The sequence below is a fragment of the Theropithecus gelada genome, chromosome 7a (assembly GCF_003255815.1).
Source record: "Theropithecus gelada isolate Dixy chromosome 7a, Tgel_1.0, whole genome shotgun sequence".
Taxonomy (NCBI): domain Eukaryota; kingdom Metazoa; phylum Chordata; class Mammalia; order Primates; family Cercopithecidae; genus Theropithecus; species Theropithecus gelada.
Window position 1 is genome coordinate 39,539,353 of NC_037674.1, and position 26,283 is coordinate 39,565,635.

At 42.8% G+C, this 26,283-nt stretch overlaps 1 protein-coding gene across 6 annotated transcripts in view; it reads right to left on the bottom strand.

The window, feature by feature from the left end:
- The window catches only part of CSNK1G1 (casein kinase 1 gamma 1), a 230,780-nt gene that overhangs the window by 9,705 nt on the left and 194,792 nt on the right, over window positions 1–26,283 (bottom strand). For 2 of the 6 annotated variants that reach the window (XM_025389534.1, XM_025389535.1), the window contains 2 exons: window positions 14,896–15,006; window positions 6,568–6,674 (listed from right to left, as the gene is read on the bottom strand). In XM_025389534.1, the coding sequence (XP_025245319.1) occupies window positions 6,568–6,674; window positions 14,896–15,006 (218 nt within the window). Of the gene's footprint in view, window positions 1–2,470; window positions 2,495–6,567; window positions 6,675–14,895; window positions 15,007–26,283 lie in introns of all 6 variants that reach the window. The other 4 variants (XM_025389537.1, XM_025389538.1, XM_025389536.1 and 1 more) reach the window with 3 other exon arrangements.

The following is a 26,283-nucleotide window of genomic DNA, read 5'->3' on the forward strand; positions in this document are numbered from 1 at the left end:
GAGACGGAGTCTCGCTCTGTCGCCCAGGCTGGAGTGCAGTGGCCGGATCTCAGCTCACTGCAAGCTCCGCCTCCCGGGTTCACGCCATTCTCCGGCCTCAGCCTCCCGAGTAGCTGGGACTACAGGCGCCCACCACCTCGCCCGGCTAGTTTTTTTGTATTTTTTAGTAGAGACAGGGTTTCACCGTGTTAGCCAGGATGGTCTTGATCTCCTGACCTCATGATCCACCCGTCTCGGCCTCCCAAAGTGCTGGGATTACAGGCTTGAGCCACCGCGCCCGGCCTAACCTCTATTCTTAATCTTTTTGGAGGATGCAAAGATGATGATTTTGTGTTTTTAAGAAAGCAATAAAAAAAGTTTAAAATACTGTTTAGGTCCATTTCAAACTGTACAATGACTTCTCTTTTACCTCCTCCAAGGCAAGCCATAAGAATCAATGTCGGCTTACAAGCGTATCATAACTGGATGTGTAATGCTGAACCCACCTGACTAAAAGGGAGTGTGAGCTATGGTTCAAAGGAGTTGGAATATTTCAAATTTAGAACCCTGGATTTATCTTTGCTAGTTATTGTAGTTAAAGCTTCAGCAGTGGCAAAGGCTTTTAATGATTCTACCTACAAAAAAGCAGGCCTCACAATCTGCTCTTCAGCTCTTTGGTGTCTGTGGTGACTACTGGCAACAGGATCTATTAAACTGGGTCTGACTCTAGACCAAGTCCACTGACTGACTTTCAGATGTGTTCCTCTCAGAAGAGAATGAAGGCAGGTGATGGACCCCTCATGGCTTAGGTTTTCTTCCAGTTGATTGACTGTTTAGATGACTAGAAGTTCTCAACATGCTGGAGTCAAAATCGATCCAAATCTCCCTACTCTCAAGCCATCTAGTGCTCTTACCCCAGGCCTCTGACCCACTACCTTTTCCATACAGCATTCTTACTATGTCATGGCCCTCTCTCTTCAGCTATTCCCTTGCTATGTTCCTTTTCTCTGCCATACGTGTATATTCTTCCTTTCTTCTAATACTTGACTCAAGTCCTACAGTGTTTACAAGGACTTATTTGACTATCCTGTCCATGGTGACTTCCTGGCCCCTCAGTCTCTCAAGGGCAATAATCTAAATGTCCTGGAAAACTCCTTGTCCTTTCATGTGTAATTCTGATCTCTTCAGCTAGATGGTACCCAAGCTCTTTGGGGCAAATTTTGCAACCCGCCACGCCGCCCCGCCACCCCGCTAGAGTTCCAAGCACAGGGTTAGATAAGCATATAGGAGGCCCTCAAGTATCTGCAGTAAGGATCATGTGACTGACACCTCACAGGAAAAAATAGACCACCACAATGTCAGATTACACAGACACATATTTGCAAAACAAATAGCCAAAGGTATTCTTTGATCCCCTAAGACTATAAATCTGACCTCCATAAAACCCAGTGGTTTTCTTTAATATATTCCTGTCTCTAAGGAAGCCCCTGTAGGCAATCTGGCTTAGACAGTTAGGGTTCAGAAACCAGTGCCCAACCCAGTCACTGAAGACACACAAACATGGCAGTTATGAAACTAGCAGGCTGTTACCTCCATGTAGAACATGACTTTATGCATGTGGACAATGCGGGAGAGTTACAATTCCAGACTGCAACAGACCAACAAGTTCAGGAGTACCTGGAAAGTCATAGGCTAGAGAGCAGGGGAAGGGGCTATGTCTTGTAGCAAGAATGTTCCTCACCACACATGGATTCTTGAGGGCTTCTCCTTCCATAAACTCCATGTTATTCCTAAAAATACATTCCAGGAACCTTTTCCAGGAATGGAACAGACAGGCTCCAATATATCAATTAGCTGAGTCAGCCCTTGGCCTACTAAACTCTCACATAGGACTAAAGAAAAAGACAATAAACAAAAACAAAACAACTCTCAAAACAACAAAAAAACATCCACCTCTCCCTGAAGGAGCTCCCCCTTTTTTGAGGTTCCTACTCTACAGATGGAAGAGCCAGCTGAATCAAAAAAAGTCAGATTTTCCCAAAGCAGTCAATTTCCAGGTTAGAGACCACACTGCAGAATGTGAGATTATCCAGCAACAGCTCACTATCCTTGTGGCTGTGAGCAAACACAACTGCTAAGTAAAAACTGATACAGTAATCTTGCCCTTTTACCTCTGTCCCTCTCCATATCTGGTTGTATTAATTTGGGAGACAATTCACTCAGCTAAAAACAGATAATTTTGGATATGTGGGATACTGTTATGGCAGGAGGAGACAGCGATAAGGTGGGTTTGAAAGAAGGAATAGATTAATTCCTGGGTACAGGCCTGCCCCATCCCCACCTTATGGATCTAGATCCCCAGTCAGGGTGGTTATGGCACAAGGAGTCCTATGGAAGTTATTTAATGTTCCTAAGACATTTTGTTTGGCTTTGCCAATCCCAGCCTAGTCTGGTCCACTCCCCTTGCAATGGACTGGAGAGAGGGACTCACCACAGGTTGAGCATTTTCAGGCAGCTACAGAGTATATAAAGAGAAAAACACAGAAAGGAAGAGAGAGAAAGAGAGAGATATTAGTCCACAGAGGTGAAATGGAAGCGACTCCCTGTGAGCCATGCAAACATGCAGTATGTGTCTGTGTTTAGTTTCTTCTTCTGTCAAGGTAGGGTGAGTAGGCCCAGGCCACTTGGTCCCCACGTTAAAGTGGAGGTTCGGACAGGAGCCTGACAGAAGCATCAAGGTGGGATTTGGATCTCAGGCGTAAGGCAAAACAGAAAGAGTTGGTGGGAGCTCCAGGGTGGGCTTTCCTGGGTAACTTCCAGGAAGGCAGCAGGGGAAACAGCAAATGACCCTGCCGGTAAGAACTCAATCAAGCACCAGGGGTGGACCATTTTGGTTCCCACATGAAGTCTCACTGTGCAATATTAAGCTAGCCTCCCAAATATTCTGAGGGAAAAATAAAGTCCCTAGCCTTTGTACAAGTCCAACATGCCTGATCAAAGCAGCTAGCAGTTAGCTCTTCCTCTAGAGAGGGAGAAAAGGTTTAAGTGACACTTACTTTATCTTATTAGAAGATGAATCAGAGGGAGGAGGGTCACTGCTCTGTATTAAGGTATAACTACCAGAGAAGGACCTAAATTCTACTCTTGTTAATGCTCAGGAGAAATGAGGTTCACATTTGTTAAATTATAGCTAAAGTCTGGATAACCAAAAATTCCTGTATTCTTACTGTAACAAAAATCAACCAAAAAGCTGCCTGTCCTCATCCACCCTTTAAACCATAAACAAGGACATAAGTCCTGGAGCTAGAGAAAAAGGGAATTCACATGTTCATTTTGTACATAGAACAAAACCTAAGACCGTTATTTCTTTCGACCTTTACACTAAACAAGCTGGGTGAGGAACCCAAAATCAAAAGCCTGAAAGTGAAGGTTTCACACAGTCTCCCCAGTACTGAGGTGCGTCTCAATATAAGCATCAGCCCCCTCTACCCCACAAGCAGGCTGCATGAACAAATGGCATCACAGCTGCGTGCAATGCGGGGCTGTTTGGAACACCTCGTGCTTCTCTAGCTGTGACTTCTTCTCGTGAAAATGATCAACCAGGTGGACATAGGGCTATTTCCTTGCCTCCACACACAAAGGCCAAGAAAAACAACACATGGCTGGGCCCTGACAGTTCTCTGGGCAAGATGGATTGGTAGCCCATGAAATCACTAAATGCCCTAAGCCAGGAGCTTTGGGATGACATCTGGTCAAATATAATTGCTCCTCTATGCTTTCTACATCTTTTAGAAGATCCAAACCTGAAGCTGGTGGCAGAGGCACACTTGTCCTTTTCGCTAAATGACAAGACTTTAAACTCTCCTTACATTCTAGATGTTAAATTATACCAATACGGAATACACCAGATTGAAATCTCTGTGTGAATGAGCCCATATCTTACACACAGAACACAAATACCACACTCACATACACAATTAGTATACACATTTACCAAAATGAGATGAGATGAATGGGTTCAAAAGATAAACCTATATAGGGCATAACATAAAACTAAAGCCCATCTGATTACTGCATTCAAAGTATACTATTAAATCCAAAGTTAAACTTCTAGCCTTCAAAGTAACAGCCACAAAGGAGAATTGAGAATGGGGTGGGAGCTGAGAAAAGGTACGGCCATCCTTCAAGCTCTGACAATGTTTGGATCAGACCATGCTTAGTACAGTGGTTCTGAACATTGGCTACACGTTAGAATGACCTGAACTTTTAAAATTATTGATGCTCAGGCCACATTTCAATCAATTAAATCAGAATGCCTGAGGCCAGACTCAGACATTTGTATTTTCTAACACGCCCCAGATGACTCCAAAGTGCAGCCAGTTGAGAGCCAAGAGGTTGGGAGTAACATATTGTTTATTTAAGAGAATGTAGCTTTGTATGGAAATCGAAAAAATGTAAGTACCATTAACATCTCCAAAGTCCCTGAGAATACAGAGCATGTTTCCTTACTAAAATGGTCTTTTCCTGGCATAACCAGCATAACCCTCACCCCCTTACATATCAGTGCCTTACGCAAGCTGGGAGAAGAGCTCTGAAGCTGCCTATAGTTAGCAGGGGTTCAACAAGAGACAGTCAAATCATCCTCATTTACTTTTGATATATTGGGTAGGAATCCTTAAGTCCTGGTTTTCCAAGCAAAAACTTTTTTTTTTTTTTTTTTTGAGACGGTGTCTCGCTCTGTTGCCAGGCTGGAGTGCAGTGGCGCGATCTCAGCTCACCACAACCTCTGCCTCCCAGGTTCAAGTGATTCTCCTGCCTCAGCCTCCTGAGTAGCTGGGACTACAGGTGCGTGCCACCACACCCAGGTAATTTTTGTATTTTTAGTAGAGATGGGGTTTCACCATGTTGGCCAGCATGGTCTCAATCTCTTGACCTCATGATCCTCCTGCCTCAGCCTCCCAAAGTGCTGGGATTACACACGTGAGCCACCGCACCTGGCCAAAAACGTGTGTGTGTGTGTGTGTGTGTGTGTGTGAGACAGGGTCTCACCTGTCACCCAGGTTGGAGTACAGTAACATGACCATAGCTCACTGCAGCCTCAACCTTCCAAGTACCTGGAACTACAGGTGCATGCCACTATGCCCAGCTAATTTCCAATTTTTTTATAGAAATGGGGTCTCATTATGTTGCCCAGGCTGGTCTCAAACCCCTAGACTCAAGTGATCCTCCTGCCTCAGCCTCCCAAAGTGCTAAGATTACAGGCATGAATCACCACACCTGGTTGGAAAGGACTTCTTGAAAGTAAAGTGAGTTTATCAAATAGATTGTCAGGGCTGGGCACGGTGGTTCATACCTGTAATTTCAGGACTTTGGGAGACTGAGGCAGGAGGATCATTTGAGCTTGGGGAATAGAGGCTGCAGTGAGCCATGATCATGCCAGTACACTCCAGCTTTGGCAATAGAGAGAGACCCTGTCTCAAAAAACAAATAAATAAAAAAGATGGGCAGGAGACCAGGGGAATAGGCAGAAAAGACAACAATACACAGTGCATCTGGAAGGTGGAAGAATTTAGGTCTTAGTGGCATCTCACTAACTTACATTTAGAGGTATAAGAGTGTTCTGGCTTGTATTAAGCTACTTGGGGGCTCATGAGACTACTTAGGTACAATATCACTATAAATACATTGTCTGCTTCCGAAAACAAGACACTGGGATATCCTGCAGGTTCTCAGAGGGCTCACAAGAAAGGTCCTCCATATCAGGGATAGCAGCAGTTACTGACTCATGGTGTCTCTATCTCTCCCTACCTGGTATCTTCTTGAAGTCTAAATCTGGATCTAAATTTGGGATGGGGAAAAAAGGGGAAAAAGTGGTAGAAATGCTGCTTTTGCAGCAGAATTGACAGTTATCTCACCTTCCACCCCAGATTTTAAGAGTTTAAACACAGACCATGCAGCGCACCAAGGGGCTGGTGGTATGGGTGGGGCAAGACACACACATGCAAGAGAAGCAGAAAAGGGCGTGGGGCAACCTCCTTACCCTCCTGAGATGAGTATGACTTCATTCTTTTCCCACACTCTCATTCACAGATGCAGACTATAATATTTTTCTTGCCTGACTTAGTCTCCCTGAAGCCAGAATCATTTGAAAGTGAACAAAATGGCCCTGAACTCCTTGTTCCATGATTATACATCCAGTTGTTAGCCCACAATCAGAAATCAAATGCTATTCAGCATGGCCCATGGTTTAACAGCAGATTTTTCTCTATATCCCATACAGAGCAAGAAGCTCCACAGCCCCAAGAAGCTCATGGCTACTATCTATTGTAGCCCTGATAACATGATTCTTTCGGTTCACTATGTCTTTTTTATGTGAACTAGAAAAATATGACTGTCTTCCCCGAAATCACAGCTAAAGAAGGGCAGTAGCAGCCTTAAAGTACCATGCAAAAATTAAAACAGTTAAGGAAGAAAGCTGTGGTTACAAGCATGAGAAATCCAGTCTGAGATGAGCAGCACACAGAGAGGAAGAGACAGAAAAGGTTTTTCAACCCATAACCTAAGAGCCCCCTTGGAAGATGTACGTACTTAGCTTCCTCCACTACCTCCACCTCGGCATGAGCTGTGATTGGTGCATTGGAGTGGGCTCCTGTGGGATCATCAACATTCAGCTCTCCATTGGTTGAGCTAACCACCTGAAACAGAAAGACATAGTGTGTGACAGGCAACATGGCACCAGAAATCTCTTGCCAGCGCCAGACAGGGTCACTAAACAGGCAGTGTCTGGAATGTTTGTTTTCCTGGGTTAAGGGATCAGTTTAGGGAAGGTTCCCAGGCCCATATCATGTGAGAACACTAAAATCAATGATGTAATCATATAATGATGATAATAACTTCCATACTGAGTGCCTCTACTCTGTGTCTGGCACTCTGCTACACTGTGTGTGTAAATTTAAATCCTAAAAAAATCTTATGAAATAGGTCTTTTGACAGATGGAAACACTAACAAATGACTTAACCAAGGTTTAGAGTTAATATCGGTGAATTTCCGTGAGGAAAATTTGTTCTAAACACACAGATTCTTTCATATTGCAAAAACACACACATTACTTTACTAAGTTAAAAATAACTGCATGGCTGACTTCTAAAGGTAAAATCACTTGGCTCCCTTGAATGTGATGGGTGAAGTCTACTTCTCTCAGTTTATGATGCTATAACTATATAGACTTAGTGATGATGTTGAAAGAAAAAGTTCAAAAAAGGAAGTCAACAGTGGGTACCAGAAACTATAAACAATCACACTTTCCTTCAGAAATTTCCTCATGGCTTTGAGCATTGGTTCGAAGTTACACAAATAACAAGACTGTCACATCCTCTCCGGCAAGAGGGAAGATGGTAAAAGAACATTCTCCCTTGGAAAGCCAGTCTTATTTCAACGATCTTTATTTCAGGTTCACTGTCATCCCACTTCTCACTGATGGTCCCCGAAATGTAAGTGAAGGCTCTCACTCCTGTCATCTGGTTAATGTGGACCCGATCAGGCTTCTCTTGCATGTGTAGCTGCTTCTGCCACCTGGTTGCATTTCCAGCACATGATTCCTGTTTATGTGGGTGCTGGGAAGTGGGAAAAGGGGCCTCACTGCTGGACAAAACACTCTGCTTGTTAAAGACCTTGGCTGAAACATGGGAGAGAACACAAAATAGGATAAACAATTTGGATATCATACGCCCTTGGATAAGTACTTCCATCTATTTGAGATTGTTTCTTATAGGTTGATGAGAGAATTATACAAGAAAATGTATGAGACTGTCTAGTATAATACCTAGTAGAAATAAGGGAAGCAGCATAGTGTAGAAATTGCCTTCATGAGCCCTAAGTTTGAACCCCAGCTCCACCACTTATTTGCTGTGGGTCCTTGGGCAAGATCCTCAGTCTATGCCTAAGATTCCTAATCTGTAAAATGGGAGAATAATGCTGCTTACCTAATGGTGTTTACTGTGCAGACAACCCACAGCAAGTGCTTAGCCCAGTGCCATGACACATAGTAACAGCTCAATAAGTGGTCATCTTACTGTTCCTCTCTCTCCGTAACTGTTTATTCTTATCTGCCTCTAGCTCAGGGGTCCTCACCAGCAGTTAATCCACAAAAATTTCCTGAATAGTCATAAAGAGGAGGGTGGGAGGAAATATTTAGTACATGTAGCCTTTGGGACAGATAGGGTGAAAATTACTTACTAGCAATCTATATCCACCATTATTTCTAAACAAGAAATAATTATTGTTCTCATTAATAACACTTTTTTTTTTTTTTTTTTGAGAGAGAGTCTTGCTGTGCCGCCCAGGCTGGAGTGCAGTGGCACGATCTTGGCTCACTGCAACCTCTGCCTCCCAGATTCAAGCAGTTCTCCTGCCTCAGTCTCCCAAGTAGCTGAGATTACAGGCATGTGCCACCATGCCTGGCTAATTGTATTTTTTTTAGTAGAGATGGGGTTTCACGACGTTGGCCAGGCTAGTCTCGAACTCCTGACCTCAGGTTATCCACCCACCTCGGCCTCCCGAAGTGCTGGGATTACAGGCATGAGCCACTGTGCCCAGCCTCCAGCTGAATCTTTATAAAAGACTTTTATTTATTTAAACACAGGGAGACTTAAAGATTAAAGTGTATTGAAAAAGACTAAGACATTGTAAAAGACTGATGAGGCAAATTGTATTACTTAATGCGAGGCATGAACCTTGATTAAATCCTGGACACTACAATATTAATTCTGGGGACAACTGGAATTAGGTGGAATGTGATATGAACTGTATCTTAGATATTATGAAATAAACTTTCTTAGAATGTCTTTGTTCTTAGAAGACACAGGCTATAGTATTTTGGGATAAGATGTAATGATGCCTGCAACTTACTTTCATATGGTTTAGCAAGCCAACACAAAACACACACTTTCACTCACAGATATATATATATATATATATTTTTTTTTTTTTTTTTTTTTTTTTTTTGAGACGGAGTCTCACTTTGTCGCCCAGGCTGGAGTGCAGTGGCACCATCTCGGCTCACTGCAAGCTCCGCCTCCTGGGTTCATGCCATTCTCCTGCCTCAGCCTCCGAGTAGCTGGGACTACAGGCACGCACCACCACGCCCGACTAAATTTTTGTATTTGTAGTAGAGACGGGGTTTCACTGTGTTAGCCAGGATGGTCTCGATCTCCTGACCTCGTGATCCACCTGCCTCGGCCTCCCAAAGTGCTGGGATTACAGGCATGAGCCACCACGCCCGGCTAACTCACAGATTTAAAGCAAATATGGCAAAATCTTAATAATTCGTTCAGCGAGGTTAAAGATACACAAGAGTTGATTGCATTTCCTTCCCGATTTCTCTGTAGAGTTGATATTTTCAATACAAAAAGTTGGGAGAAAACCAGCAAAACCAAAAAGTTGAGGAAAGATGATATATGGATTGGAAAACCACAGCTCCTCACTCTAATGCTATCCTGTTAATTTCCTCAGTGCTTCATTTGCTTCTTGTGGACATATTCTGGTTGCACCCCAGTGATAATGCTGGTAAGCTCATTCTGTGAGCACAAGAGTTACAGGAGAAAACATAGTAAGTTTCTAGTGGACAGTTCAGGAACTAGACAAGATGTTAAATAAAATGTCTTGGCTTCTACTCACACAAAGGAAACATTAGTAAGCATCACCACTGAGAATTACCTGGTGACTCTTGGTCATGGGGCCTGCTCACAGCGTCTCTCATGGCTTATACTTCCTAATTTCTCCTCGCTACAAATTGCCATTTAGGCCATAAGCACTGTCCTTGGGCAATCTAAGGAATAAGAGGTTATCCTCATTTTACAGACTAGACATCCTGTCTGTATCAATGAGCATCTGGTCTCAAATGAATGAGACATAAACAGAGCTTCCATTCTCTACTTTTAAACTTAATTGTACCAAAAACATACCTAAGACTTAAAGGCTACACATCTGAGCCTTCACAGCATCCGATTAATTATTTCAGGTTGGAGGTCTGGTTTGTCAAACTACTGAACTGCAGGCAGTGGAACAAATACCATGTAAGTGACAGAAGAGTTGGATTCTAGGCCTTGTTCTACCATTAACATCCTCTGTGAGCCCTGTTTTCTAATTCTATAAGACAAGGCAAATGACCATGATCCTATCAACTTCATAAATATGAAGGGAATTAAATACAATGATGTTTAGAAAACAAATTTAAATAATTATAAAGAAACTTATGAATGTAAAAAATTACTGACCTTTTAAACAATATTAACTTTATGGGTTTTTTTTCTTTTTTTGAGATGGAATCTCACTCTGTCGTCCAGGCTGTAGTGCAGTGGTGTGATCTTGGCTCACTGCAACCTCTGCCTCCTGAGCTCAAGCGATTCTCCTGCCTCAGGCTCCTGAGTAGCTGGGACTACAGGCATGCACCACCACGTCTGGCTAATTTTTGTATTTTTTACTAGAGACGGGGTTTCACCATATTGGCCAGGCTGGTCTTGAACTCCTGACCCCAAGTGATCTGGCTGTTATGTTTTTTCTATTAAATTTTTAGTATAACTTCATGGCTGGGTGTGGTGGCTCACACCTGTAATCCCAGCACTTTGGGAGGCTGAGGCGGGGGGGTCACGAGGTCCGGAGATCGAGATCATCCTGACTAACACGGTGAAACCCCATCTCTACTACAAATACAAAAAATTAGCTGGGCGTGGTGGCGCACGCCTGTAGTCCCAGCCACTCAGGAGGCTGAGGCAGGAGAATGGTGTGAACCCGGGAGGTAGAGCTTGCAGTGAGCAGAGATCACGCCACCGCACTCCAGCCTAGGTGACACAGCAAGACTTCATCTCAAAAAATAAATAAATAAACAAATAAGTAAATAAATAAATTTTTAGGATAACTTCATTATAAAAGATAAAAAATAAGCTTCATTATAAAAAGCTTTATTTGTGGCTGGGCATGGTGGCTTGCGCCTGTAATCCTAGCACTTTGGGAGGTCAAGACAGGTGGATTGCCTGAGCTCAGGAGTTCGAGACCAGCCTGGACAAGATGGTGAAACCCCATCTCTACTAAAATACAAAAAACCAGCTGGGCATGGTGGCGGGCGCCCGTAATCCCAGCTACTCAGGAGGCTGAGGCACGAGAATTGCTTGAACCTGGGAGGCGGAGGTTATAGTGAGCCAAGATCATGCCACTGAACCCCAGCCTAGACAACAATGCGAAACTCTGTCTCCCAAAAAAAAAAAAAAAAAAAAAGCTTTATTTGCATACTTCAAACAGACATTTATTTTGCTTTAATCACTTAATCGCTCATTACTCTGGCTATACCAAACAAGACCAATTAATATCTTATAGCATTACTCACAAGAAAGACTAAGGTGAAGGACTGTTTTGACATTCAGACCTGGTAATATCCCTTTTAGCAGTCTCAATAATTTGGGTTATTAGTTTCATTTCTCAAAATGTCACTGTGAGGAGAAATTAGAGCTGTGTACCAAAGGAAACAGTACTTTAACTCATGTGTCATTCTAAGTCTTAAGTCCTTACTTGGTCCTGAACATTTCTAAAAACTCCCTAAACATTTTAATTTAGACAACTTTAGATGAATTTTTTGAAAGAGAAAATATATTATCTTCTGGCATTTAGGCCTTCTACACATATAAGATCTGTGGAAATACTGGAAGAATGAGAACCATGGGGGTCTGCCCATTAAATATCTTGGAACAGGAGTCTCCATGTGCCTTATCAGAGCAAACTTTTCTTATCTTAGCATTCTGCACTCCTCCCCGGGTCATGGTGTCTGCAAGTCACCCAGGTTAGGCCAAACATGTTTTTACTACATTACCTCTAGCAAGTGAGACAACTCATAAATATGTGGACATCTGTTGTGTTAGGAAAGTATTGTTAATTTGGTTTGCAAAAGGTATGCTAAAAACAGTGTAAGCCCAAAGAGGCCAATGTAATGAGGAGCAGCAGAGCTGAACATAATATTAGGTAAATGGTGTAACTGCCTGTCCCCTATCTAAGTGCCAAGGAAGCTGGTAAAGCTTAGTTTATAGGGAGTAGAGGAAGTTGCATATTTCAAAAGAGCCGATGGCTCACGCCTGTAATCCCCAGACTTTGTGAGGCCTAGGCGGGTGGATCACTTGAGGTCAGGAGTTTGAGACCAGCCTGGGCAACGTGGCAAAAACCCATCTCTACTAAATATCCAAAAATTAGCTGGGTGTAGTGGCAGGTGCCTGTAATCCCAGCTGCTCCGGGGGCTGAGACAGGAGAATCGCTTGAACCCGGGAAACAGCAGTTGCAGTGAGCCAAGATTGCACCACTGCACTCTAGTCTGGATGACAGAGCAAGACTCCATCTCAAAAAAAAAAAAAAAAAGAAAAAGAAAAGACAAAAAGAAAAATGAAAAAAAGAAATATGCTTATTTTGTAATTATAAAAAATCAAGGATAAACCACAATGTTAAACAGGAAAACACCAAAGAGCTGCTCTTGCAGCTCTGTTTTGAACAAGCTGCTCTCTTCTATTGGTGTACAGATCCCAGGATCTCCTAACTTTATTATTATACTAGGGATTCCCTTTGTTTCTTTCCTGTGCTGGATCTCTGGTTTCCTGGATCCCAGATATTCCTTTCTTTTTATTTTTTTTGAGACAGACTCTCGCTGTGTCGCCCAGGCTGGAATGCAGGGGCGCAATCTCAGCTCACTGCAACCTCTGCCTCCCAAGTTCAAGTGATTCTCCTGCCTCAGCCTCCCAAGTAGCTGGGACTACAGGTACCCGCCACCATGCCCAGCTAATTTTTTTTTTTTTTGTATTTTTTAGTAGAGACAGGGTTTCACTGTGTTGGCCAGGCTGGTCTTAAACTCCTGACCTTGTGATCTGCCCGCCTCAGCCTCCCAAAGTGCTGGGATTACAGGCGTGAGCCACTGCACACGGCTGCTACTCTCTTGTTCTATTAATTTTGATAACACACATCCTCTTGTGGCTTCATAAGAAAGGGTGCCTGAGAAATAAAATTGAAAGGTTTTTTTTGTTTTGTTTTGTTTTGTTTTTTAAGAGACAAGGTCTTGCTCTGTCACTCAGGCTGAAATGCTGTGGTATGATCATGGCTCACTGCAGCCTCAAACTACTCAAGCAATCCTCTCGCCTAAGCCTTCCTAGCGGCTAGGACTATAGACACACACCACCACACCTAGCCAATTTTTCTGTTTTGTGTAAAGACAAGATCTTGCTATATTGCCAGGATGGTCAAGAACTCCTGGCCTCAAGTGATCCTCCTGACTAGGCCTCTCAAAATGCTGGAATTATAAGTGTAAGCCACTGTGCCTGGCTCCTAAGAGCAATGGTTTTTTTTGTTGTTGTTGTTTTTTTGGAGACAGAGTCTCACTCCATCACCCAGGCTGGAGTGCAGTAGCAGGATCTTGGCTCACTACAACCTCTGCCTCCCGGGTTCAAGAGATTCTCCTGCCTCAGCCTCCTGAGTAGCTGAAACTATAGGTATGCGCCACCATGCCCAGCTAATTTTTGTATTTTTAGTAGAGACAGGGTTTACCATGTTGGCCAAGATGGTCTTAATCACTTGACCTTGTGATCCGCCCGCCTTGGCCTCCCAAAGTGCTGGGATTACAGGCATGAGCCACCACGCCCGGCCATCCTGGCTAATTTTTTAACTTTCTATAGGGACGAGCTCTCCCTTTGTTGCTCAGTCTTGTCCAATCCATCATTTTTTTTTTTTTTTTTGACATGGAGTCTCATTCTGTCACCCAGGCTGGAGTGTACAGTGGCACGATCTCGGCTCACTGCAACTTCTGCCTCCCAGATTCAGGCAATCCTCCCACCTCAGCCTCCTGAGTAGCCAGGATTACAGCCATGCGCCACCAGGCCTGGCTAATTTTTTTTTGTATTTATAGTAGAGATGGGGTTTCACCATGTTGGCCAGGCTGGTCTTGAACTCCTGACCTCAAGAGATCTGCCTGCCTCGGCCTCTCAAAGTGCTGGGATTACAGGAGCTACCATGCCCAGCCTCAATCCATAATTTTAACCTATATGATCCTATGTGGTTTTTTACAGGGCCAAAACTGTCTTTCAAGCTGTGATTAAGATCTTTCCATTAATCACTCCTTTTAACAGCATATCCTAGATGATCAAGGCTACCAAGATGCATTTCTATATGCACAAACCTGTCTACACCTTTATAAGAATTTATGTTTGACAGCTCTGAGGTCACTGTGTGTCCCAACTGATGGTGTCACCAGTATGAGAACAATATTGAGGCTAAGATTATTAAAAAATTCACATATAAGACAAGTTAAGAGATACAAGATGTTCTAGTACTAAACAGAAAACAAGAGTTTCAGAATAGCCCAAATTAAATCAGAAATAATTTTCTTAAGATCACATTGATTCCAGGGAGAAAAATGGAAACAGCCCAACTTCTTGGGTACCCACTCAGAAAAAGATGACTTATACAAATTAACATTCTCAGCTTATGCATTAAGGCACATATCATGGAATGAGCAACATATGCAGTCCTTTAGTCCTGTATTCAAAAAATATTTGTAAGTTTCAGGTCTTTACAATTCACAGACCTAACACTAACACAATTCCACCTTGATGTTATTTTTATGGTTTATCATGAATGCATCAAGGTGGTAGGACTAGGTTAACCAGAAATCAGTATCAGAAATCATTCAGGTGTTTCTCAGTCAATGACAACAGGAAGTAATCATCTTAACAAGCGACTCTTACCCAAGTCCACCTAGACAAAAAATCTGCAGAGATACTCAACTAGCCCTTCCTATAAGCTTCCTTTCTAAAGCCGCCAAAGTTTCTGAAGCAAGCCAACATTCTACCAGCCAAGATGGAAAGGCCAGGAAAAGGCATAAAGGCAGTAAATACCTGCACTGATCCCCCATGGCGGTCTGCAGCCAAGTGAGACGTCAGGTATGAGGTATTGGTCTGCCGGCTGGGCTGAATTTCCCATTCTCCTCGGCGCTCTGATGATGTATTCTGCTTAGGCATTAGAAAGCATGAGAGCAAGATATGGAAGGAAAGGTGAAGCAACAGCAAGCTATAACAAAATCAAGTACATTTGTGTCCCTGTAGGTTTTTCTTTTGGTTTTGAATTTTAAACTAACAACCACTGGAAAGCACTGAGGAAAAGGAAGCTTGTCTACATTCATTTTAGCCTAATGAGTCAATGCATCAATCTATAGCACACCCTTCTTATCCACACCCAGAAAACCAATAACGACCAAAAGAGGAGGGAGGGGGAAAAACACACACACTCAAAGCTGGGATCATCTTTCAGTTTCCACAGAGGTAAAATTTCAGTAGCCACTGCAGATCAAACTCAGAATGTTAAGATAGTTGGACAGGCGGGGGCGGTGGCACACGCCTACAATCTCAGCACTTTGGGAGGCCAAGGCGGGCGGATCACGAGGTCTGGAGTTCGAGACCAGCCTGACCAACATGGTGAGACCCTGTCTCTATTGAAAATACAAAAATGAGCTGGGCATGGTGGCGCATGCCTGTAATCCCAGCTACTCGGGAGACTGAGGCAGGAGAATTGCTTAAACCCAGGAGGCGGAGGTTGCAGTGAGCTGAGATCATGCCACTGCACTCCAGCCTGCTCGACAGAGCAAGACTCCATCTCGAAAAAATAATAATAATAATAACAAAAAAAAAATAGCTACATTGTTTGCCTGGTTCTTCCAACAGTTTCTAAACTGGAATCAGAAAAAGTTTACTTATTAATATGATACTATGAATTATTTTCTTCTGGAAAGCAAAAGGAGGGTCAACCTTCAACTAAAAACTTCTTTGGATTCTGCTTTCACCTTAGTATCATTCAGGTCTCTTCCTTCTTTACCTGCTTTTCAGATCTCCTACTATTCTGATCTTGCTCATATGTGACTTTTGTTCAGAAGAATCTGTTTAGGTGCCTCTTCCCCTGTGCCAGATGGCTGAGTTGTTAACATCATAATGCTCAGCTGTAACAGTCCTAAGGCTCTACAAAAATGAAAAATGAGTAGTGGGAGAGTCAGCAATGAGGGCTTAGTATATCAAATTTTAATTGCTGCTGATATAAACAGCTACAGGGGTTAGGATGTGATATTGCTGCTCTGCATGAAAACCAGAAAGGACGATAAAGCTTCCAAATGTTCACGGCTATAAAAGTTGTATTCTATAAAAAAGGAAGGGCAAGAAAGTAATGGTTTGAGGGTCTATATTCACTCCCCATCAATATCTCATTGACAAGAGTTGCTTAAGGCTCATCCGTAAGTCACCAAAAAGGCATTTCTCATAAAAATCAGAGCTTTGTACACCAGCTACGATTTACTCTTTTTTTTTTTTTTTGAGACAGAGTCTCCCTCTGTAGCCCAGGCTGGAGTGCAGTGCGTGATCTCGGCTTACTGCAAGCTCTGCCTCCCAGGTTTACGCCATTCTCCTGCCTCAGCCTGCCGAGTAGCTGGGACTACAGGTGCGCGCCACCATGCCTGGCTAATTTTTTTGGTATGTTTAGTAGAGACGGGGTTTCACCATGTTAGCCAGGATGGTCTCAATCTCCTGACCTCATGATTCACCCGCCACGGCCTCCCAAAGTGCTGGGATTACAGGCATGAGCCACCACGCCCAGCTACTTTTTGTATTTTAGTAGAGACGGGGTTTCACCATGTTGGTGAGGATAGTCTTGATTGCCTGACCTCATAATCCACCCGCCTAGGCCTCCCAAAGTGCTGGGATTACAGGTGTGAGCCACCACGCCCGGCCAATTTACTCCTTTTTATTAATGGAATACGAAGTCATATGGACAAGAGTACTAAAGAGGATCCTGTTCATATTTTCTCTGCTATTCCTCAGAGAATAAACATATTCTATGAGAAGGCAGCTGTATGAACTTGCATTATAATCTTATAAATGAGGGTTTGATTTTATGCTGCTAGTTATATTAGAGAGAATCAAAGCTACCCAAAATAAATTATTTCTGCCAAAAGAGGTTCAAATGTTTCATTTTCCAAAATAAGACTGGTGTACAACATAATTATAAGCTTATTTTTTTTATTTTTTGGTTGAGATGGAGTTTTGCTCTTGATGCCCAGGCTGAAGTGCAGCGGCACAATCTCGGCTTGCCACAACCTCCACCTCCCAGGTTCAAGCAATTCTCCTGCCTCAGCCTCCCAAGTAGCTGGGATTATAGGCATGTGCCACCATGCCTGGCTAATTTTGCATTTTTAGTAGAGACGGGGTTCTCCATGTTAGTCAGACTGATCTCGAACTCCCGACCTCAAGTGATCCACCAACTGCCTCGGCCTCCCAAAGTGCTGGAATTATAGGCGTGAGCCACCATGCCGGCCATATTTTATAAACTTATTGACGTTGTCTATATCCTCAGAGCACTTAGTCTCATTTATTCTGACTGCTGGAGATCTAAGAATAAACCTATTCTTATAATATTAGAAGTAATATCTATAAACCTATTAGTGATAGACTTTTTCAGTTCTCTAGAACTTTTTATTTTTTTGTAATATTTAAATATAACATTTAAGCTCTTAAACTATTATATAGTACTGTCAGGTTTCTTTCTTTTTTTTTTTCTTGAGACAGAGTCTGGCTCTGCACCCAGGCTGGAGTGCAGCGGCATGGTCTCGGCTCACTGCAAGCTCTGCCTCCTGGGTTCATGCCATTCTCTTGCCTCAGCCTCCCAAGTAGCTGGGACTACAGGTGCTGCCACCGTGCCCGGCTAATTTTTTGTATTTTTAGTAGAGACGGGGTTTCACCGTGTTAGCCAGGATGGTCTTGATCTCCTGACCTCGTGATCCACCCGCCTCAGCCTCCCAAAGTGCTGGGATTAGCAGGCGTGAGTCACTGCGCCCAGCTGTACTGTCAGGTTTCTAGAAACTTAAGTACTTAAAAAAATTCAGGCATTGATAAGCCATTTAGTGTTGAGTTCTATAATACATACTAAATGCAATTACATCTCATGAATGCTCTGTTTTTGCATTTGTTGTTTTTTTTTTTTGAGACAGAGTCTTGCTCTGTCACCCAGGCTGAAGTGCAGTGGTGCGATCTCAGCTCACTGTAAGCTCAGCCTCCCGGATTCATGCCATTCTCCTGCCTCAGCCTCCCCAGTAGCTGGGACTACAGGCGCGTGCCACCAGGTTGCTAATTTTTTGTATTTTTTAGTAGAGACAGGGTTTCACCGTGTTAGCCAGGATGGTCTTGATCTCCTGACCTTGTGATCCGCCCGCCTCGGCCTCCCGAAGTGCTAAGATTACAGGTGTGAGCCCCTGTGCCCGGCCTGCATTTGTTTTTAAGGCAGATAAAACAGAAAATGGCTGGAAATGTGTGCTCATGTATGCTCATGGGCTTTTAAAGTTAAGAAAACTCTGGACAGCTGATCAACAATTATTTCCAATTTTACTGACTACACATAAGAACTCTGGTTTTAAGGCTATTGTCTGATTCACAGAGCTATGTGGTTCTTTATATTCATTCTAGTTCAATAAATAATTTGTTAAAAGATTTAAGATTTTTGTTTAAATGAAAATAGCAAGACATTTTTCAAAGGCCTAAAAATCACATTCCATCTCTATTCTCAAAGCAATATGCTATTTATCTTTTAAAGATAAACAGAAAACTAATGTTAACACTCTAGATTGCTTCATAAATGCTTCCACTATGATGAAGGAAAACATACTATACCATACTACTGCCCGCCAATGCCTTCCGTATCTGTTGAAAGCATCAAAACTAAGTATAGATGTGAACCTAGGGGTTGCTGGTTTATTACTTTGGAAACAAGTTTTCAGTAGGACGTTAAACTCTAGGGCTACTGTTTTCTGGAATTTAAGAGCTTGGACCAGTATCTAGAGGATAACATAGTAGAAAGGGCCATTTGCGGTTTTAGAAAGCAACAGAGTGCCTAGGATATAGATGAAACCAAAGAAAGGTGACAACTATAGCAGTCTGCTAGTGTAACTCTCCAAGAAAGGTATTCTAGGCAATACTGTGTACACAGGAGTTATGATTAGGCCTCACCAGCACAGTAGCTAGTTAGATTAAGCAAAGCAGCAGAGGAGATCAGCATGTAAATCCCTCATTCTTAAAGACCACTCATACATATACATCTATTAAATGTCACTCAAGAGGTGCATGAGTAGAAAAGTCATTCAGCAAAGTCAATTTCTCTGCATTACTTGAAAAGCAGAGGTCCACATGGAGTGTGTAAGTCCCCCAAAGCAGGAGCAGAAATCTCAAGTAGTGGTAACTCCGTGGGGGAATGCTTTAAAATTTTCAGTTGTGATTACATCACCTTTGTGGAAATGACTGGTTTACTACGCAATAGGTAAATCTTGAAACGACAAAGTAGCAATCCAGCATAGCATACATGAAAGGTAAAGGTAACAAAAATACTTGAGAAAACATAGAAGACTGTTGAAAAAGTGAAAACCCCCAGCTATGCCCTACGGCAGGGGAAACAAATCTCTGCCAGCAGTCATTTGGCAGGAATTAATGGATGGCAGCTAGTAAGAGTGACACTAACAAGGAGGGAGGAAAACACAATCTGAAGACATCTCAAGTGTCATCCCCATCTATGGCTTGAAAATTATTTCAAATTCTGTGGGCATAGTGGCTCACACCTGTAATCCTAGCACTTTGGGAGGCCGAGGTGGGCGGATCACGAGGTCAGGAGATCGAGACCATTCTGGCCAATATGGTGAAACTCTGTCTCTACTAAAATACAAAAAATTAGCTGAGCACGGTGGTGCGTGCCTATAGTCCTGGCTACTTGGGAGGCTGAGGTAGGGGAATAGCTTGAATCTGGGAGGTGGAGGTTGCAGTGAACCAAGATTGTGTCACTGCACTCCTGCCTGGCAACAGAGCAAGACTCCATCTCGGGGGGAAAAAACAAAAAAAAAATTATTTCAAATTCTTAGTGGGGATAAAGCTACTATTCTGAAGCAAAGGAAGGCAAACATCCTTCCTCTTGTAGCAAAAAAAATCACCAGGCCAGGCACGGTAGGCTAGGAGGCAGAGGTTGCAGTGAGCTGAGATTGTGCCACTGCAGTCTACCCTGGACGACAGAGTGAGATCTGCCTCAAAAAAAAAAAAAAAAAAAAAAAAAAAAAAAATCACCAAATTCTATTCTTCATAAAAAGCTCATTTAAAAAAATTATTTTTGATTATATATACAAACAACTATTCTATTTCACTTTATGGCTCAAAAAATTCCTTAAAAGCTGCCATTTATAAAAAAAACATTTTGGCCTCTCATGTAAGTCTTCTCAGCCTCATTAACTGTCTTCAACTATAAATTAACAAGAATAGAGACTGAATAGTACCAAAAGGTTAGCAAAGAGAATATACTAGGTTACATTCTGGTTTTATCACATTTCCAATATTAAAATTCTCTTTCTTTTCTTTTATGATATGGTGGGGGTAAGATGGAAGAAGAAAAGAATGGAACAGGAGCTAGGCGCGGTGGCTCACGCCTGTAATCCCAGCATTTTGGGAGGCTGAGGTGGATGGATCATGAGGTCAGGAGACTGAGACCATCCTGGCCAACATGGTGAAACCCCGTCTCTACTAAAAATACAAAAAAAGTAGCCGGGCGTGGTGATGCACACCTGTAGTCCCAGCTACTCAGGGGGCTGAGGCAGGAGAACCACCTGAACCCGGGAGGCAGGGGTTGCAGTGAGCCGAGATCGCGCCACTGCACTCCAGCCTGGGCAACAGAGTGAGACTCTGTCTTTTAAAAAAAAAAAAAAAAAAAAAAAAAAAAGTATATACTTGAACAAAACTAAAAACTTCCTTCTATTAAGATCATGAAATAGAACCAGTTTTCCCATGCCAGACAGGGGTTATGGCATGTAATCTGTCATGTGTGCAGAGATATCCTGTATTCTATAAACTTTATCAAATATGAGGGAAGTTTAAAAATCACTGACAACAACCTGAAAAGGGGATTATTCCCAGGCTCAATACTATCTAGAGACGAGATTATCAATTCTGTGACGCTTTTAGAAAAATCATGGAAACCACCCTAGAAGTCTGCAACTCTCTATTCAAACTCTGCCCTATCCTTACAATGGTGTAAGATACCTGCCTAGGAAATGTTGGTTTATCTAGGTAGGATTACTTCAGAATCACCAAGTTTCCTCCTACAAGGAGCTGGGTTAGAACACAGGGTGTCTGCTGAAATACAAAACACTTAAGAATGCATACAGAAAGAAAAAACTTTCACTATGGAATACAGAATTAAGAGAAAAGGTGAGCAGCAGTGACTAGGTGATAGAACAGAAGACGCTAATTCAGTTTTGCACTTGCTTGTTTCAAAGCTCCTCTCAGAGTAAAGGTCCCAGAAATTAGGAGGGGCAGTCCTATCCCACACTGAGCTCTCTGTGGAGCTGTGGCCATCCTGTGGCCAGGAGGAGTATGCAATCTCTGTCTGTGCTCCTACTAGATGGCAGGCAGCATGTTAGGAAACTACACACATGTCAGAAGGAGGCAGATTATCTCTGGGCAAACACATCAGCCCCTTCAACTAGCAAACCCCGAGCCTCAGTCAGAACTAAATAGTGCTCTGTAAAAGGACAGCAACGGATAACTAATCAGGTTTTAAAAAATTTTTTCAGGTATTCATTTTATGAAAATCTCTGACTACCTTGGCTATTTAGCAATCTGGCCTAATGTTTCCTTTAGAAAAATTATGCTCATAACAAGCTTTATTCAGTAAGCATGACAACACTAAACCACAATATATTTTTCTTTTTCTTTTCTTTTTTTTTTTTTTTTGAGACAGAGTTTCCCTCTTGTTGCCCAGGCTGGAGTGCAATGGTGCAGTCTCGGCTCACTGCAACCTCCGACTCCTGGGTTCAAGCGATTCTCCTACCTCAGCCTCCCAAGTAGCTGGGATTACAGGCATGCGCCACCATGCCCAGCTAATTTTGTATTTTTAGTAGAGACAGGGTTTCACCATGTTGGTCAAGCTGGCCTCAGGTGATCCACTGCCTCAGCTTCCCAAAGTGCAGACGTGAGACCCCGGCCAGCCACAATATATTTTTCTAAGGCTCTATGTCCTTTAAATGTATTCTCTTACAGTCTAGATACAAACAAATCCAAACCACTCTTTTACAGGAGGCATATCTTCTTCAGACCCCATATGATTTGACTCTTTTAAATTCTGTGGGCCGGGCGTGGTGGCTCAAGCCTGTAATCCCAGCACTTTGGGAGGCCGAGACGGGCGGATCACGAGGTCAGGAGATCGAGACCATCCTGGCGAACACAGTGAAACCCCGTCTCTACTAAAAAATACAAAAAAACTAGCCGGGCGAGGTGGCGGGCGCCTGCAGTCCCAGCTACTCGGGAGGCCGAGGCAGGAGAATGGCGTAAACCCGGGAGGCAGAGCTTGCAGTGAGCTGAGATCCGGCCACTGCACTCCAGCCTGGGCGACAGAGCAAGACTCCGTCTCAAAAAAAAAAAAAAAAAAAAAAAAAAAAAAAAAAATTCTGTTTATTTTTCTGTGTATTATAAGGTATCGAGTTAGTTTAAATATAGTTCTTTTGGAAGGATGAGAGATTACTTTACTGATCTTTGATTCATATTTTCCTAGTCAAATTGGAGAATTTGCAAGGGAACAGTTCACCCGGTACAAGATTACAAAGAATAAATTCTTTCCCTTAAACACATGCTACGCATCTCTCTTCACACGGCGAATGAAAACAAAACAAAACACCTATGCTACATGTACAAAAACACAAAAAAGAGTAAGTGACATTTTGGGGTAGGATACCATGTCTCTTACCATTTAAAAGCTTTTAATAGTCAATATGACTCTCTCCAATGTCAAAATAGGATCTGTTTTCTCTAACCTGCTAGGCTAAGTAGCCCTTCTTTTTCACGTGCCCACAACAAAACCCACCATAATAAAAGAGGTCAGCCAGAGAAAAGGGAAACACTGTCATAACTCCTGAACCATTGCGGTGTAATGTTTATGTAGCATTTACATGAGTAAAGATTGTCACAAGCTTGGGTTTAAAGTACTGAAAGGGCAGGAAGAGTGCTGCTGCATGCACATAGTAGTCAATGCAACAGTCTACATTTAGTGTGTTGAACAAGCACACTGAATAAAACCTATGACAGTACAATATGTTGTACTCTAATATCAGATCTGTGGATACCAGCAGGACTTGCTTCCTGATTGATCAGATAATGCAAAGGAAGTTTTGCCAGGTAGAAGCAGGCAGAAGTATTAAGGTTTTCATCCCCTTTCTGCTGGATGGTAATGCAGAGTTCTTTAGAGAGGAATCAGAGCCATGGCAAGATTTACAACTTTTGGTACTGGGAAAGGACAAACATGAAGTATAAAATGATGGAAAGACTAACTCAACTGGGATCTTTCTGAATGGATCTAGCTTTTAGGAACATTTATTCTATCTAAATTCATAGTTTAATTATAGTTCTCTGGTTAAGTAAAATTTGTGTTAAAAAAAATTGTGCTTGGCCAGGCGTGGTAGCTCACACTTGTAATCCCAGTTATTTGGAAGGCTGAGGCAGAAGGATCACTTGAACCCAGGAGTTTGAGGCCAGTGAGGCCCTGTCTCTACAAAAAGCAAATAAACATTAGTCAGGTGTGGTGGCTCACGCCTGTAGTCCCAGCTATTTGGGAGGCTGGGGTGGGAGGACTGCTTGGGCCCAGGAGGTCAAGGTTGCTGTGAGCTATCATCATGCCACTGCACTCTATCCTGAGAGATGGATTGGGATCCCATTTCTATTAAAAAGAAAAAAGTGCTTAAGTATCTGGTATTAAGATAGTTTTAAAAGGTAGATCCAATATATGTGAGTTCAAATGTAGTCCTTTAGGAACCGTATTTGGGATCTATTATTGTATATAGATAACCCAAACAGTACTCAATTCAATATGCCTAAAATCTAAACGAGCAAAGCAAAATTTTCCCAGAATTTTGGAAAATAGGATTCTTGCTGTGATAGAAAACAACTAATAAGATCACCTGAACTTTTTTTTTTTTGAGACGGAGTTTCACTCTTGTTGCCCAGGCTGGAGTGCAATGGCATGATCTTGGCTCACCACAAACTCTGCCTCCCGAGTTCAAGTGATTCTCCTGCCTCAGCCTCCCAAGTAGCTGGGATTACAGACAGGCACCACTATGCTCAGCTAATTTTGTATTTTTTTTTTTTTTTTTTTTTTTTGAGACGGAGTCTCGCTCTGTCACCCAGGCTGGAGTGCAGTGGCCGGATCTCAGCTCACTGCAAGCTCTGCCTCCCGGGTTCACGCCATTCTCCTGCCTCAGCCTCCCGAGTAGCTGGGACTACAGGCGCCTGCCACCTCGCCCGGCTAAGTTTTTGTATTTTTAGTAGAGACGGGGTTTCACTGTGTTAGCCAGGATGGTCTCGATCTCCTGACCTCGTGATCCGCCCGTCTCGGCCTCCCAAAGTGCTGGGATTACAGGCTTGAGCCACCGCGCCCGGCCTTAATTTTGTATTTTTTAGTAGAGATGGGGTTTCTCCATGTTGGTCAGGCTGGTCTCGAACTCTTTACCTCAGGTGATCTGCCCGCCTCGGCCTCCCAAAGTGCTGAGATTACAGGCGGGAGCCACCGAGCCCAGCAATCAACTGAACTTTCTTTGCAGCAAAAAGACTGCTGTGTGGTTTTTTTTTTTTAAAAACACTCCTCCCCTTGAGCAGACAATCCAGCCCTACTCTAGCTGCCAAACAGAAGCAAAATGGCTCTTTGTGGAAACAAAAACAAGTAGGAAGAAAAGCTTAAAATTTGTTTTTCAATAAAGGTTAAATAAAAATCTATGCTATAAACAAATATCCATTTACATCTGCACCCTTCATTTGGTAGATTCATTCATTCACTCATTCATTCAAACAAGTATGCATCAAGTGCCCACTATTCTAAACACTGGTTTGGGTGTTAGGGTTACAGCAGTGAACAAAACAACAAAAACTTCTGCTCTTACAACGTTCCAATTTGAGAATGCGGACACCCTAAATAGGTTAAATGTCCTATGGCCAAAGTTTTGGGATAAGATAAAACCAACGTCTGAGCTCTTCTTCCTCCTTTTACTGTAAGTATGAGACTAAACAAATTTGTTGAGCTCTAGGCTCAGATTTCCCAGAATAAGGAGACTCTTTAGCATTATCATCAATGTCATCTCTATGCCTTGACTCCCAAGTATCTCTCTAGTTGTCTCTGGAGAACCATCCTCTGCCTGCTAGACCTCTTCAGGTGGAATACATTGCTAGTATTTCAAACTCAAGATGTCTAAATTCAAATTCCAAACAAGTTCCTCCCCCAACTTTCCTATCTCTAGTAATAGTACCACATGCCTCCTAATTGTCCAGGCTCAAGATCTCTGCAACAGCTTTGACTCTTCCTTCTCCCTTAATCCTGACATTCATGTGGGCTGCCAGTTCTGGTAGATTATATCACCATTGTTCAATTCGGTTTCATCTGCCCTACTATAACCCATCTAGGCTCCTTCTACGTCTCAAGGGAATTCACTGCCTGCTTATTGATGTCCACGTTTGCTGCCAGGCTAATACCATATTTTGTGCCAAGATATTTCAAAAGCAGAGTTTCAATCATATCACTCCTTTGTTTAAAAATCTTTAGTCCCTATTCCTACTTAAAATAAGCACCAACTCGCCAGCCCAGCATTCCAGGAGCTTCACCAAATGGTTTCAACCTACTTTCCTAGCCTTGTCTCCTAGGACTCCTTTATTCACATCATATATTTTAGAAAACTGAACTAGATACAACATTTGTTGTTGATCATATATTCTTTTTTTTTTTTTTTTTTGAGAGTCTCGCTCTGTCGCCCAGGCTGGAGTGCAGCAGCGCGATCTCGGCTCACTGCAAACTCCACCTCCCGGATTCATGCCATTCTCCTGCTTCAGCCTCCCGAGTAGCTGGGACTGCAGGCGCCCACCACCATGCCTGGCTAATTTTTTGTATTTTTTTTAGTAGAGACGGGGTTTCACCGTGTTCGCCAGGATGGTCTCGATCTCCTGACCTCGTGATCCGCCCGCCTCGGCCTCCCAAAGTGCTGGGATTACAGGCGTGAGCCACTGCGCCCGGCCGATCATATATTCTTCTGCTTGGAATGCCTCTTCCATCTCATTTAATTGTGCTAAGAGCATGTCAAATGCAGCTTCTCTCATCAAATTATTTGTCTTGCTCAGACTAGATGAAATTTTTTCTTCTTCCAAACCCAGATGACAATAATTTGCAACTTGGGATGCACATCTGTTCTG